This window comes from Pelodiscus sinensis, chromosome 3, assembly GCF_052426305.1.
Source record: "Pelodiscus sinensis isolate ZL-2025 chromosome 3, ASM5242630v1, whole genome shotgun sequence".
Classification (NCBI taxonomy): domain Eukaryota; kingdom Metazoa; phylum Chordata; order Testudines; family Trionychidae; genus Pelodiscus; species Pelodiscus sinensis.
Window position 1 is genome coordinate 66269764 of NC_143054.1, and position 15270 is coordinate 66285033.

The following is a 15270-nucleotide window of genomic DNA, read 5'->3' on the forward strand; positions in this document are numbered from 1 at the left end:
GCACCCCCCCAGCAGACCAGGGGGACAGGAGCAAAGCCGCGGAGCACGCCCCCAGGGGGACAGCCCAAGCGCGCCCGGGCTGTCCCGCTGCAGGCGTGCTCCAAGGCTTTGCTCCCCATCTCCCTGGTCTGCAGTGAGACAGGGAGCAAAGCCTTGGAGCACGCCCACAGCGGGACAGCCCAGGCGCGCCCGGGATGTCCCGCTGCAGGCGTGCTCCACGGCTTTGCTCCTGTCCCCCTGGTCTGCTGGGGAGGGCGGTCCAGCAAAGCCACTGGACCCCCCCAGCAGACCAGGGATACCAGAGCAAAGCCGCCGCCTGGGCGGCTGTGCTCGTTTGCCCGGGCGCAAAGCCGCCCAGGCGGCGGCTTTGCTCGGGTGTCCCTGGTCTGCTGGGGGTGGTCCAGTGGCTTTGCTGGACCCCCCCAGCAGACCAGGGGGACAGGAGCAAAGCCGCCCAGGCGGCGGGAGTCCTGCTGCCTGGGCAGCTTTGCTCCGGGGCAAACGAGAAAAGCCGCCCAGGCAGCGGGACTCCCGCCGCCTGGGCGGCTTTGCTCGGGTGTCCCTAGTCTGCTGGGGGGGTCCAGCGGCTTTGCTGGCCCCCCCCCAGCAGACCAGGGAGACCGGGAGAAGCTTTTCTCGCCCCGGAGGACACGGGTGGCGACTCGCCGTCCGTGAGCTCCGGGGCGAGAAAAGCCCCGTTCGTAAGTGCGGATCCGACATAAGTCGGATCCACGTAAGTCGGGGACTGCCTGTATTACCTCTTGTGCAGCGTAGTCACAAATACAAAAATTTAGATATCTAGGAAACACAGTGTTAAGATAACATTTCTCCAGCATTGTAAAATTTGCCTCAAGCTTTGCATGGTCTGGGTAAAGATAAAGGGAGTACATGGATTTACTGATCAAAGATATAAATCTAGGGTAAAGGATAATAAGAATTTATCATGCCACTTTTATTAAAAATGAAGACCTCAGGATTTAGAATTCCTTTGGAAAATTTAAGGAGAGGACTACTGATAGTATAGTTATAAATGTTAATTGGAAACAAAGGTGTTAGTTAAAAGTAATTTTGGTACAGTTAGGGTATGTCTAGACTACAGGGTTTTGTCGACAGATAACTGTCAACAAAGCTTCTGTCGACAAAGAGCGTCTAGACTACATCCAGTTCTGTCGACAAAGCAAGCCGCTTTGTCGACATAACAGTGTGGACGCAAAGGACAGTTAGATGCAATAATGCCTTCTATCGACAGAACTCTGTCAACAAAAGGCGTTATTCCTCGTAGAATGAGGTTTATATACGTCGACAAAACTGCTGAGTTTTGTCGATGTTATGTCGACATAGCTCAAAGGCCGTGTGGACGCAGGTATAGTTTTGTCAACAAAAGTCCACTTTTGTCGACAAAACCCTGTAGTCTAGACACACCCATAGATTGCAGTGGCATGGGTATCCAGCTGTTTACGTCAATCTCATATGCATGCCAATGTTCCTCAGCCCTAACTCAGGCAATGTGTGAGGATGATAAATTAGTCTAGCCACCAGGCTGGCTTTGATTGTCAGCTGACACTGCTAACAAGGGTACCAGTTAGTGTATGTTCTGGTGCAGCATTTTTGATGTATGGGCACCTCTTTACTAGGTGCTGAATTGAGCTTTCAGTTCTTTTGCATAAGACTCTTCACCAGGGATGGGCAATAATTTTTGACTGGGGGCCATTTCAGAAATGTTTGAAGGGGCCCCGGGCCACTAGAAGGGGCGAGGCCTCAGGTGCAATGTGGGGGAGGGGAGCAGGACACTTCTGTGCTTCCCCGCCCACAGACCCTGATTGGTCTAGGGGTGGGGGAGCATGCAAAGTCTTTGTCTCCCCAGAGAGAACCACCAGCTGTTCTGAACAGCTGGCGGTTTTCTCTGGGTACCTGTGCCCCTGGTGGTGGGAGGAGACTTTGTGTGCTCCTCCCTGCTGCCCCCAGGTCAATCAGGGTCTGGGGAGGGGGAGAACATGAAGTCTCTTGCTCCCTGGCCCTGCCCTGCAATGAAGCATCATGCTTAGAGTCAACCGCCAGCTGAGCAGCAGCTGGCGGTTGACTTTAAATGCTGAGCCCCTTGCAGGGCAGGAGGAGACTTCATGCACTCCTCCTGTCCCCCAAGCCCTGATTGCCCTGGGGTGGGGGGAGTGCGCAAAGTCTCCTCCTGCCCTGCCAGGAGTGCGTTGTGCTTCTAAACGCCGAGTACTCCTTGCAGGGTGGGAGAAGACTTTGTACGCTTTCCCATGCCCTCAGGCCTGGGGGCGTGGGGAGTGGCAGGGCCACCAAAGACCAGATCAATGTGTTTGAAGGCTGGATCTGGCCTGTGGAGGCTCTTTTGCCCACCCCTGCTCTACACAGCTATGAAATGAGAATTTTAGATTTCTATGAACATGGCCTGGACTTGAACCTGTGATCTAGGGGCAAATTAGCCATCCAGTATTCCCTCAACTTGTTACAATATAATCCAAGACACTGGGCATCACATGACCTGTGTAATATAATGGTAATGCTGTTTCCAGAAATGAGGGTTGCATGATGTTCCTGGACCACAGAGCCCAGGTATAAGGAGTCTGGCTGTGGGGCTTGAGCGCAACGGGCAAGGTGGGGGTGGTGACATAGCCGGGAGCCACATGTTGGAGGGTGCGAGGCAATGCAGCAGGGAGATCTGCCCCGTAGCTAGGCAGTAGCTGGAGTCTGGCAGTGGCTGTAGAGCTGCAGCTGTGCAGCTCTGGCCCCAGCAGCAGCAGCAGAGCCAGGCAACAGTGGGCCTGGGCTGTACCCCTAGCTGGGGCCAGTGTTAAGCGCAGGCCAGAAGGGAGAGACCTCCCCTGGTCTGGCAAATCCCTTTATCTGGGACCAGGGTGCTGGACCAGGAAGGGGAAACCTGTATAAGAATCAATTCAGTGGCTTTAATTAGGGATGTGAATGAGTAACTAATTACCTGGTAAGCATTACCGGGAGCAGCCCCCACAACCCTCCATGGGTGGAGGGCTGCTCCAGCCCCACCAGGCCCACTGTGCTGATAGCTGGGTTGGGAGCCGGTATCCCTGTGTAGGGCTGGCAGAGCTGGCAGCCCCGAGAAGGGCCAGGAGTTGGCAGCCCTGTGTGCTGGGGACCGCTCCAGCTGGGCTGGAGTGGTCCTTCCCGCCCCCCTCCCCCCAGATCCTGCTTAAATCTAATTTTTGACTGGTTAACTGATTAAACGTGATTTTACATCTCTAGTTTTAATTTACTTGCCAGTACGTCACATATTATTTAAAGGCTTAATCCAAAATCCATTGAAATCAATGGACATCAAATGGGGCTCTGAAACATCAGATCATTTGCATTATGTACACTCAGTTCGAGTCTATAGACAATTTTTCTGCTCAGGGGAGACAAACAGCTGCTCAGTGAAAAGCAAAGGTGAGGGAGAAGCAGTACATTGAGTTCCACCTGTTAGAATTATTATCAGAGGTACATGGAGTTCTAATATAACGTTATAATTGCTGTGTATATGCTGTCCACAGTGTCACACATTTGGTTTCAGGGGCTCTCACTTCAGAATTTCCCAAGGCATGAAGCTGGCTGAATGTTTGTGTTTACTCTTATCTTGATCATGACATCATATCACGTGACATCATTGGAATTGTTGTGTTGAAAATGAGCAGGGCTTGAGCCATGCTGGAAGGGTCTAGAACACCATTCAGTCACTCTTTTGGGAGTTGTAACAGTGTTCCAGCACTTCTGGTGCTATCACTTGTGGAAGAACTTAAGTCCATTTCAGCACTTCTTTTATAAAATAACGCTATGAGCCACAGCTCATGCAAAACAGTCCTCTTGTAAAAGATGTTTAAAGATGTAACAGAGATGTTTAAAGATGTAATAGAGTTTCATGGGCATGTTTTATATAGAAATTTAGACTAGATTATCGTAATGTTTATCGTAAGGCCTGTTAGGCCTTAAAATCTATATATCTATGCACAGATTTTTCTTCTGACCTTTCCCAGTATATTTTTACTTTTTAAAATTTGCACGTAATTTGCTATTTCTTCTTTAACATTGGCTAAACCTAGACCTTTAGAAAGTGAAATATTGATAGTGCTGATGCAGGCCACTGCTTTGCAAGCATCTCCAGATATCTCTGTCAGTGCTCCTCAGTCCTGACCTGCAGCATTCCTCTGTTTCTGTCCCTGGCCTCTGACATGCAGGCTACAAAGGGTGGAGAGTTACACCAACTTGTAAGGTAGCTTTTCAATGGGGGTAATTGTCCACTAGTGAGTGGGGAGTGAATAAGACCATCATGCTCATTTTCACTTTGACATTGGAATGCAAACTGTGGAAGGTGAATAATGGTTGCATTATTCTTCACACTGCCTTCTCACAAAATCAGACTTTATCCAGAAATAAAATGTGTTCATTTCAGAACCTTTTTTGTCATCTGAATAAAAGCAAAGGGAAGAAGTCAAATGAGAGAATTTGCCATGGAAATGAATCTGTGAATTACAAAGCAGAGGAAAGCAACGGGCAGGAGAAGAAGGATTTTGGAAAGGATTTTAAAATGTAGGGCCAATCCTGCTCCCATTAAATTCTGTGGGAGTTTTGCCATTGACTTCAGTGGCAGTTATTGGATAAGGTCCTAATTTTGCAATAGTTGAATCTAATGCAGAAGATGATGGTAGTAAGGGAGATTTCTCAACATTTAGAAATCCCACTGTGCTTGAATTTCTGCATGCATGGAAAGCACAAAGAACTCCGTTCTCATTCAAGCACAGTAAAATGTGTGGGTCAGTTCCCAGGGCTCAGACCCCAGCATTTCTGTGAAACAGCAGTGAGCTGGAAAGACATTCTGGCTGTTAATATGCAAATGAAGACCCAACCGTCTCACACGTGTGTTTACACGCATGTACTGTTTCATATTAAACAACAACAGATTGTGTTTTGTTTTATCAGTATTGCTTGGCTGGAAAATGCTCACTGAGAGGTAAGCTTGCGTTCATAGACAGTCTTTGAAGAGTGTGCGGGTGTGCGTGCAGTTGTGGGTGTTTTGAAGGAGCTGAGGGAGAATAATAGGTTTTTAAACTTAATTATAGTAAAACGATAACCTGATGAATGCTGTATATAAAATATTAATAACTTTGAATATTATGGAAGGTGCAGCACAGCAGTCAGAGCATTTATAAAGAAATTTGCTCTTGAAGCAATGTGAAGTATGTTACCCATTCACAGATCTTTCCCAATGGCAGTGAAAATCAGAGCTCTGGGTTGTTAAGAAAGAAAATTTGTAAAGTGGGGAAAGGGAGAAGCGGGAAGAAGCAGCGGTCTGTAGAAGATCAGTGGCATTCCAGTGATGAGTTTAAATTGCAATCTTGATCCCAGTATAATCCAATTTGAATGTGTCTCTGCCTCTGTTTAAAAGTTAGGCTAGGCTGACACCACTTCACAATTTTTTGAGGGGTGGCAACAAGATGTGATTTGAGAACTGTCAGTCAGATGAGTTTAAATTTAACCAAGTTAACAACAGTGCTAGGATGACAGCATCTTATTTGATAAAGAGTTCAGTTAGAAGCAGGAGAAGCTGTGCTAACTAGCTCCTCGTGTTTGTGGCTGGCATGGCTAACTGTTGATTTAGAAGCAAGCAGTTGTAAGATGTAACAGAACAGTAGATCAAATCATCTGTCTAATTTACTTTCCCTAGGAAGAGTGTCAAGCACTGATCATGCTGATTTTCTTTGGGAGACTGTATCTGGCAACCAGGGTAACTAAGAAATAATAAAAACAAAAATAGTCTCAGGTTTTTCAGATTTCTTCAGACACTTAGAAAGATGATGAATCCCAAAGCGTGTGTGTGTGTGTGCGTGTGTGTGTGTGTGTGTGTACAGAAATCCTATTCAGCACTCTAATATTTTAAAATGTGGAATTTATACAACAGAAGAAAATAGCTATAATATCAATCCAGTAGTTTTAGGAGTAATCATTTTTATTAGTCACCACCTTTTTTAGTTTAAAAATGTTCACCAATGTAAAAAGTATGGTGCAAATACTTTAATACAGCTATCTGTGAAGAAAAATATGAATCAAATGTATGTTGCCCCCAATTCATATTACTTTGCCTTTTTCCAGACAGCGCCACTACTCTTTGATTTTTCCATTAGATACCATTTGTTGTCCAAGTCTTCCTTTGGAAAGACACACGTGCTTGTTATGATCACTTTGTATTGGAGACATTTGAGAATCTGAAAAGAGCAGTCAAAGGAAGAAAAGATGTTAAAATGAGAGAATCCTTGGAAGAAGTAAAAGCGACGCAGGCCCTGACTCTGTGGGTGCTCAGGTGCTGGAGCACCCATGAGAAAAAAATTATGGATGCTCAGCACCCAGCAGCAGCTGTGTCAATCAGTTCCTTCTCTTCCCCCTCCCCCGTGCCTCCTGCCATCTGGTGGGCCTCCCCAATCAACTCTTCCCCTCCCTCCCATCGCTTCCCACCCATCACAGATCAGCCGTTCAGCAGTGCACAGTAGGCGTTGAAGGGCAGCGAGGGCAAGACACTCTTGGGGGTGGGAATGGAACTGGGTAGGAAGAGGCAGGGCAGGAAAGTGACCTCGGAGAAAGGAGTGCACTGGGATTAGGGCCTGGGCCGGAGCAGGGGTTGAGTATTCCCTGGAGAAATTAGAAAGTTGTCACCTCTGAAAAGCTATACCTACATTCAGGAGATAGGGGAATGAACAGTCTGTGAGTCAGCTGTGAATGGACTGTTCAAAGTCAGGTTCTTTGTAACAGATAAATATGCAGAATGCAAAACTATGTTGCATCCTTTGTTCAAAATATGATCAAATAATTTATAGTGAGAGAGAGTTTTGAGAGAACTTTTTACACATTTTAATGTGCTGATGTGCATATTACAGTAGTAGGAAAGGAAACATAGACTGCACTGAAAGTAATTGGAACAAAAGAAGAGAATTGCAATATGAATAGGTAAAATGCCATTTAAGAACTAATTATGGTAATTAAATATTAACAGGGTAAAATATTTCTGCAAAAGGAATGATCTTTATTATGGAAGTGTCAGTAGTGAGTTCTTAATTTGGATTATATAGTAATTTCCATGTAAAGCAGAATTAAATCCTCCTTTTTTTGTTCATGGAACTGTAGAGTAAGAAGTTGTAATAGGTCTTTTTCTTGAAAGACTTGCAACATTTTTGGTGGGCAGGTGAACAAAGGCATTTAAGGTGCATTTCAGAAAACAAAATTTTAATTATTCATAGTTATACTAGAAGATTTTCCTGGCATTGCCTGGGTGTTTTAACTCAATTTTTGTTTTTTGTAAATAAAATGAAAATGTACATGCTTCATTAAAATCATTGGTCTGGGGTAGGGATGTAAGCGATTAGTCGACTACCCAATAAGCCTAGGCTATTTGGGTAGTTGAGTCACTACTCGACTGGTTGCTTCCCTCCCCCCTTGCTGAGCCGGTGCTGAGAGGAGACGGCTTAAAAGCTGGCTCCCCCCAGCACCATCTCTGTGGGGGGCAGTGGAAGCAGGGGGGTAGCAGAGACTGGGCGTGAGCCGGGAATCAGCTGACTCCTGGCTCACGCCCAGTCCCAGATGCTGCGCCTCTGCTTTTTAAACTTATTAAGAGCCTGTTGGCTCCTAATGAATTTAAAAATTAGAAGCACGGTGCGGGGAACCCAGCGTGAGCCAGGACAGCTGATTTCTGGCTCACACCAGGTCCCCGCCCCTCCTCACGGCGCACCAGCCTTCTAAATGTACTATTAGTCTGTCAACTCTTAATACATTTGAAAGGCTAAAGTGCAGCAGGAAGGACCTAAAGCCAGCCGGGACAGCTGATTCCCAGTTTGTGAAGGGTCCCCCTCCCTGTGCACCAAACTTTTAAATTTATTTAAATGTATTTAAAAGGCTGCTGTGCAGTGGGGGGAGTCCTGCGTGAGCCGGGAATCAGCTGACCCAGCTCATGCAGGGTCCCTCCTGCTGTGCTTTAACCTTTTAAATGTATTAAGAGCCAACAGGTTCTTAATATATTTAAAAGGCAGAGCTGCAGCGGGGTGAGCTCTCAGGCTGGGAGCTAACCCTGCTGTGGCTCCCCTGCTTATCGACTAATCAACTAGTCGATGGAAAATCCATCAACTAGTCAATTAGTTGACTTAATGAAATTTAACATTCCTACTCTGGGCTGGGGATGAGGGGTTCAGTATTCAAGTTGCCTGGGGAGAGAAGATTACCCCAGCACGCTCTCACTACAGCAGCTTGGGGCCAGGTGAGAAGTGCTTCTCCAGAGCCACTGCAGCTCCAGCAGGTACAGCCTGGGTGCATGTCCCCCAGCTGGGAAAGGTCCAAGATCACTTGTTCTCCAGCTGTGGGGTAGTTCTGGGTTGGGTGCCATGGCTGGGGGGAGATGCACCCTCCTCTGGCCCCAGCATGGAGCAGACATGGCTTTGGGGTTGGGTGAAGCACTCCCTCCCAGGGCCCCGGCACAGAGCTGCCATAGGTGGGAGGAAGCACAGTCCTCTGTTGGCCCAAAATGAACCTGCTGCGGTAACTCTGTACTGGGGCTGGTGATCAGAGATGGCATTTTGCATGCCTACCTTGAGCCCCTGCCTTCCCTGAGCCTGGCCCAAGCCCTCCTTCTACATGTGCTCATTTCTGTCAGTTTTGTGGGCTGTACTTGATACAGTGATTCTGTCTCTTGTTCTATGAGAAGCAATCCCATTGCAGGCCCGTCCCATTTTCCTGACACAACCAGGCTCTTACCTTGCTTTAAGTTATGGTAAAAGGAAGCAGTATACTGAATTTGGTAGGCCTAGCTTTCACCATATAGGAGGAGTTCTTGAGCAAACGCTCGCAAATATATAGTAGATGTGTGCCTTGATTTCATTCTCCCCAGGCGTGACATTAGAAGAGGTTTACAATAGTTAATCTTTGCAATAAGGGTATTGCTTTGCTTACCTGCCCAAGGTAAGTATTCTCATATTAGGTACAATGATACAGCAAGGGCTAATCTGAATGTAAAATATATGAAAATAAGTTCTCATACACTTTCTTTAATTTCTGATGTAATAAGTTTAAATTGTCTCATGCTTCAGCACTATCAAGAGGCATAAGGGGAGCAGGAGAGCAGTATGGATACTAATCCTGAGTCTAGTGGTAAAAGCATGTTACTGGAAGTCAGGACTCCTGGGTTCTGAGACTTCAATGAAGAAATATTGTTTGTAGCCAGGCCACTAGCACAAACCATGTTGTAGAATTTTTGTGTGCACAATTTGAGAGTGAGAGCACTGTGTACAATGGATTGTACAGTAGCATTTAGGCACTTATTGTCTTTCTATTCATAGTGTATATGAAGTTTTTAAAGAGGAAACTCCAGATGTGCAAAGTGGACAAGGAATTAAATATTACTAAGAGGTGCATATACGGATGTCTCTCTGTTTTGGTACAACGGAAAGGGCACTTGTCAGAATAAGGTTAAAAGGGTTGTTTTCCCCTTCCCGTTCTCGCCATCTGCTTCTTTGCCTCTCCTCGGAAGAGAGGAAAAGTTGGTCTCTGGATCATACAAACTTTATTTCCATCAAACATGTTTTGATGAATTTTGGGTAGTTGTAGCCAGACAGTCCCTCCCCCCCCATCTCATCCATCTTATTTGCCTCTCTGAGGTTCCCAAAGCATACAGGGCAGAGAAGTAGCAATAAAATCAGCATAGTCTATGCTGGCTCATCTGATCCTGAGAAGCTGAAAACATAGATATGAGGAGAGAACGATTAAGGCAATAAGCTGGCCTCGAGGCTGCAAGAAGTACCCGGCTGGCACCCATGTTGATACAAACACACAGTCCCTGGAAGAGGAATTTCCCACTGAGAAAAGAATGCCCAGTACTTCCAATTTAGTTATCTCTCTTACAAGTGTAAATTAAGTTCACAACTCCCTTGTAAGAACTGGTCTCACAAAAGACAGACCAGCACCATTTGGCATCACAGATAAGAAAGAGAAATACGTGACCCCATGGGTATATAGGTGGGTACAGCAGCACACTCACTTTTGAGTGTCAATCTACCCTCTACCTGCTGGTCGGGTTAGGTGTTTGACCTCCCGAGGTTCTATGGGGACGCCCACCTCGTATTTTCGTCTTTCCTAGGAATTGAGGGACTGGCCCTGGCCTGACACGCTGGAGTCGAGAGGCACAGAAGGGGGTAAAAATTGTACCTGGATATGGTCCTCTGTCTTAAGTGTACACAGACTTAGAGCTCTTTAAAGGTTAAGCTGTTACTTGGTACTATTATTTCTGTTTTCCTATCTTTATCTTCTTTGTAACCATTTTTAAGATCTATATTTTGCTAGCAGTTAAGAAATAGAACAATAGCCATTGCAACCATATGATTTATAAGCTTCCTCAATAAACCTGTAACTGTTTAAGCTTTAACCTGACTCCTTCAGTTGCTATAACAGAACCAGGCACAATTTAAAAGAACTTCAGCCGATCTTAAGGGACACAGTATAGGAAGAGCTTGGGCGTTTGGATTTGTGTCACACCTAGGTGGCAGAATCCACTGGGGCACCTTTCAGTCTTTCCCCAAGGCTGCCCGCTGCGAAGGAATTACGAATTCTAGCAGCTGAAATCTAAGGTGTTATACGCTCTCCCTGTACACTTATTGGGCACCCGTCAGCCTCCTCCAGGTTGTCTGCTGCAAGGGACCCCGGTCTCAGCAGTTAAAGTCTCGGGTGTATAGCACATACACACTGCCCTGACCGTCGGCTGACAGTAGTCCACAAAAGCTAAGGAAATAGAAAGGGTCCAAAAATGGGAATGCAGCTGGTGGATCAATACATTTCTGATAAGGAAAAAAGATGAAGATGATTTTAGGAGATATAAATAGCACAGTACAAAGACGTAAAAATTGATAGCTGGATCAATTCCTTAATATGCTTTTATATGTGATTAAATCAGTGGAAGAGGCAAGAAGGAAAATACGTTATAGCAGCAATGCTATAACTGTAAATCACGTCAGAATCACAGAGCATGACAGACAGAGAAAGCTAATGGTGTCTCCAAGAAAGAATTTACCGCAGTAATCAGAAAAGAGAGCAAGATAGGGAGGGAAGACTAAGACCAAAAAGTGAGTATAATCTCTACCGTTTTACTTGCAAGTTGCAGTAGAGCAATTTGAGATCCTTTGCATTAAGTGTTGGTGCTAAGTATCTGCTCAGTGACAATATCATTTGAGTGCTTGTGAACATTTCTGTGGGTTCTAATTGTGTGGTTAAAGCTTGCATAATGCCTACATGGAATTTCTTTGTAAATCTCCTCCAAAACATCCGTGAGAAAATGTTGACAATGTGCCTTCCTTAGAGACTTACTGTAAAGCTTATAAAAGGAGCAAGAATAAGCAGTCGGCCATGCATGTTTTAAGAGGATCAAAATCAATTACAGTTGTACATATGCAACTTTCTCAAATGTATGAGCAGCCACATTAGAGGTAAGGATAGGAACAAATAAGTGACTGTACAACTGACGGAGAAATCTCTAACATGCTCTAACAAGCAAGCAAATATTCTCCAAGCCTCTACCAACACCCTCCTTTCCCCCCCTTCTCACTGTCATCTGTTGCAAGAAAGGTTTGTCCTGCACTAGTTGATGGCCATGTGAGGGGCAGGGTATGAGGAGAAAGAGTGATGAAGGAATGTGAAAGCATCAGTGACACGTTATTAACGTTACAGCTACAGGTTTGGATGGTTCATCTTCTTTAAACGTTGAAAAGCAAACACTTGGAGTTAAGATCTAAATTTGATGAAACCTATATAGACAGACATATTTGTTACAGCCATCGGAATTTCATGGCTTTTTAATATGGCCTATGTAAGGCTAAGGTATAGTCAGGGTATTTTTAGTAAAAGTCATAGACAGGTAAAGGGCAATAAACAAAAATTCACAGCCAATGACCTGTCTATGACTTTTACCGTAAATACCCCTGACTAAATCTTAGCTGTTTTTTGGTTCCTGGGCTGCCATCTCCCTTATGGCTCCAGGGTGTTGATGTCATGGGGAGTCCTGGGTGCCGACGGTGGGGTCCTGGTGGAGGTTGACTGCCCGCAACTGCTTGTTGTTCCAATGGACTCCAGGGTGGCCCCTAAGGATGTTACAGCTCCAATGACCCCTGTGGCCAGTGACACTGTCCAAGTAGCTGTCCCTGGGGCAGCTCCAGCAGTGACCTGTGTAGCTGGCCCCAGAGCCAGCTGCTTGTGTGTCCTCTTTGCTTCCAACTGAGTCTATTGTCCAGTCTCAGTATATTCATCTCCCCTCTACCAGCTTTCTTCTTGGTCCATTTCAAATCACACTGCTCTTGCTGAGGATTTTGGTCCTAGATATTACATTGGAAATTGGTAAAAGCTGGCCTCAGTCAATAAACGGTAGCATAAGGAAACTGTACCTCTTCACTTCTGATCTTTTAAACCTGCCTAGTCTTGCACGTCTACCTGCCTCTAAACTGAATCACCATCGATTCCCATCTACCCTCTCACTTCTTGAAATTGCTAAAATCAATCCCTCCTTCTTTGTTTTAACAACCTAAAACCCCAAACCACACCTAATTTATACCTTGTCTTGACTGTTGTAACCAACTGCTTTCTGGCCTTCCTGCCTTTTACCACTTCAGTCTATTTAAAAAAAAAAAAAAAAAAAAAAAAAGCGGCAGCTATAATGTTTTACTGCTCCCAACTTTACTGCCAACTTCTCTCATCTCTTCATTTTCTTCCTCTTCATTTCTGAACGCAGTGTTCTTTGTTGTCACCTTTAAGTAACTTCCAAACACAGAACCTTGCCACGTTTAATTTCTTCCTCTGCTCCGTCCCCTGTGCTGTCTCCTCCCCTCTCAATTGTCACCTTTTCCCTGTCTTGTATGACCAGATAAAATGCCCAGTTCCTTCTTGGTTTGCATTGTGTCTGTACAGCATACACTATAATTTCCTTTGGATGTGGAGCTCTCTAAACATGTTTTGTGAAGTGTACCCCTTCAACTTCTATAAAAATAGTTTTGTAAAAAGTGTTTTACCTAAGGAGCAGTTTCTGGCTTATGAATAATAAAATATACAGTACTTTGACCGTAGATATTAGTTCGTGATATTCATGAATGTTGGCTTCTTTTATCTTGCAGTAGGGCCCTAGGAGACCCATTTGACTGTGGACTCTCCCCAGCATTAGAGAAATATGGTGGAATCTGGTTTTGATTATTAAGATGGTTGGTTATAGGCATGTATGTTCTGTTTGTGTGGATGTTAGCTTTCTGACAGAAAGTCAGCCATGCACTTAGAAACTGATGCTTTCTGTTTCAGCAATTTGCATTTTTACTAGTCTGTCTTCGCTTCTGATGTATAGCCTGTGTTTTTTTGTAAGAGAGATGTTTTCAGTTAACTGGAGAACTAGCTTTCTCACCGCCCCCCCCCATAACCTACAAACGAAATTATCTGAAATCTATACTATGCCTGGTATTGACTTTAAATAACTCTATGGATGTTGTGAGGTTTGAATTTGAATTAGTGGTCCTGAATATGCTTCATTATTGGCTGTCTAACTGCTACTATGCCAGTGTTCTTTGTCTGCCTTAGGATCTGCACAGTGCTGCACTTAGCAATGGCTGCAAGTGTGGACAGAGAAATGAATGGAAGGAATCCTGTGCAAAGCCAAATTTACAAAATGTGTAACACCTGATGAAATTGGAGATGGAAATAAATTTTAGCGGAGAATTTATTTAAATATACTCCGTGGTTAAATTATGGGAAACAAAGTGAGCATGTCAGTAAATGAGGCGGTAGAGAGCACTTTTGTGAATGAGCCGGAATGCTGGGGAAGGTCTGACTCACAAACAATCTCTGTGGAATATGATACAAAGGATGCATTCGCTACAGTGCAGTGTCTCTGAATTGTTTCTAGCACAACTGTGGTATGAAACTGGCATCTATACGAGATGATAATTCTGTCTGTATCTTTGATGTCAGTGTAGTTGAAGCAGAAACAAGAGAGCAGGTGGGAGGATACAATAAATGTGTGTTGCATCCAGACCCTCTGCGTTGCATATAGAAATGCAACAATTAACACTTGTGGGATGCTCAGGAATTTGTTCCATAGCCCTCCTCTCCTCTGAGGAAAATTCAAGAGCATTTCAGAGGTTTAGTGGTAAGAGGCTGCAGTTTTTCAGTTTGCAAAATGTTTCTGATGGCTATTTTGTTTTTTAATCCATAGGTGCAGAAGATGGCATAGTAACAAATTAACCTTCCAATAAGCTGGGGTCCTTTTTCGCCTTCGCATGCAATTTTTGAACTGAGCTGAAGCTTTCATTTTGGATTGAAGGAACTTGCCCACTGCTTGCCCTGGAAACCTTTATCTCCTAATTCATGAGCCAGCAGGATGCGGTCGCTGTGCTTTCAGAACGCCTTCTCATAGCTGCGTACAAAGGCCAAGTGGATAATGTGGTGCAGCTTATCAACAAGGGTGCCAAGGTAGCAGTTACCAAGGTAACAAGAAAAACTCTTTCCAAATTCCCTGGGAAATAGTGTAACTCCTAAACCATTGTCTGAGATAATGTTCTTGTTACTTTACAAATTTAAACATATTGGGAGGGGTTTAAAAGTGTTTTGATTTTTTTCTTTAAATCTGCATTTATTAGCCAGCTTGAACATGAAATAATACATTTCTGTTCCTTCTCTGCTTCCAAGAAGAGGAAAATATATAGTACCAGTACATACTGGACCTTTAAAAATGTGCTATGCTGGATGCCTATGCAATGACATTTTTAAAATGTGCTTTGACTTTTGAGGAATGAACATGCTTTTAAAATTAATTACCATAGAAGAAGAATTGGTGGGGAGGGAGGTCTTGAGTGTGTGCAAAAAGCTCAGGGTATCTTTCAGCAGGGGAGGACTAAAGATAGGTAAGCTGTAAGTAACATGTTTTCTTAAGAGACAGATGTGTTGGTATAATGGGCTATGTTATGGCTGCACTTACTGCTCATAACCTTATTGATTGTTGTCCTGATTTTTATGCCTCTGCAATCTCAGTGCAATTACCCATTTGAGGATTATAAATTTCATTTGCTATTCCAGAGTGGACAGTCAAGAATCGGCCCGTTGTATTAGAAGACTTATAGCAACACTTAAGATTTAAAAAAAGAATGCAGTTGAAATGGACTCACTGCCAGCACTAATCATATTACAAATAATAATTACAAATCATGCAAGTGACATAAGAAAAATTGCTTAGTCTGAGAGCAG

The 15270-nt window shown here is 44.5% G+C and overlaps 1 protein-coding gene across 5 annotated transcripts in view; it reads left to right on the forward strand.

Moving 5' to 3' along the window:
- The window catches only part of ANKRD6 (ankyrin repeat domain 6), a 147976-nt gene that overhangs the window by 75212 nt on the left and 57494 nt on the right, over window positions 1-15270 (forward strand). For 3 of the 5 annotated variants that reach the window (XM_006133293.4, XM_006133296.4, XM_014578690.4), the window contains exon 1: window positions 14495-14514. Coding sequence is in view for 2 of the 5 variants with exons in the window: in XM_075923879.2 (XP_075779994.2) it covers window positions 14395-14514 (120 nt within the window). In the remaining 3 variants the exon portion in view is untranslated. Of the gene's footprint in view, window positions 1-14242; window positions 14515-15270 lie in introns of those variants that run through there. The other 2 variants (XM_075923879.2, XM_075923884.2) reach the window with 1 other exon arrangement.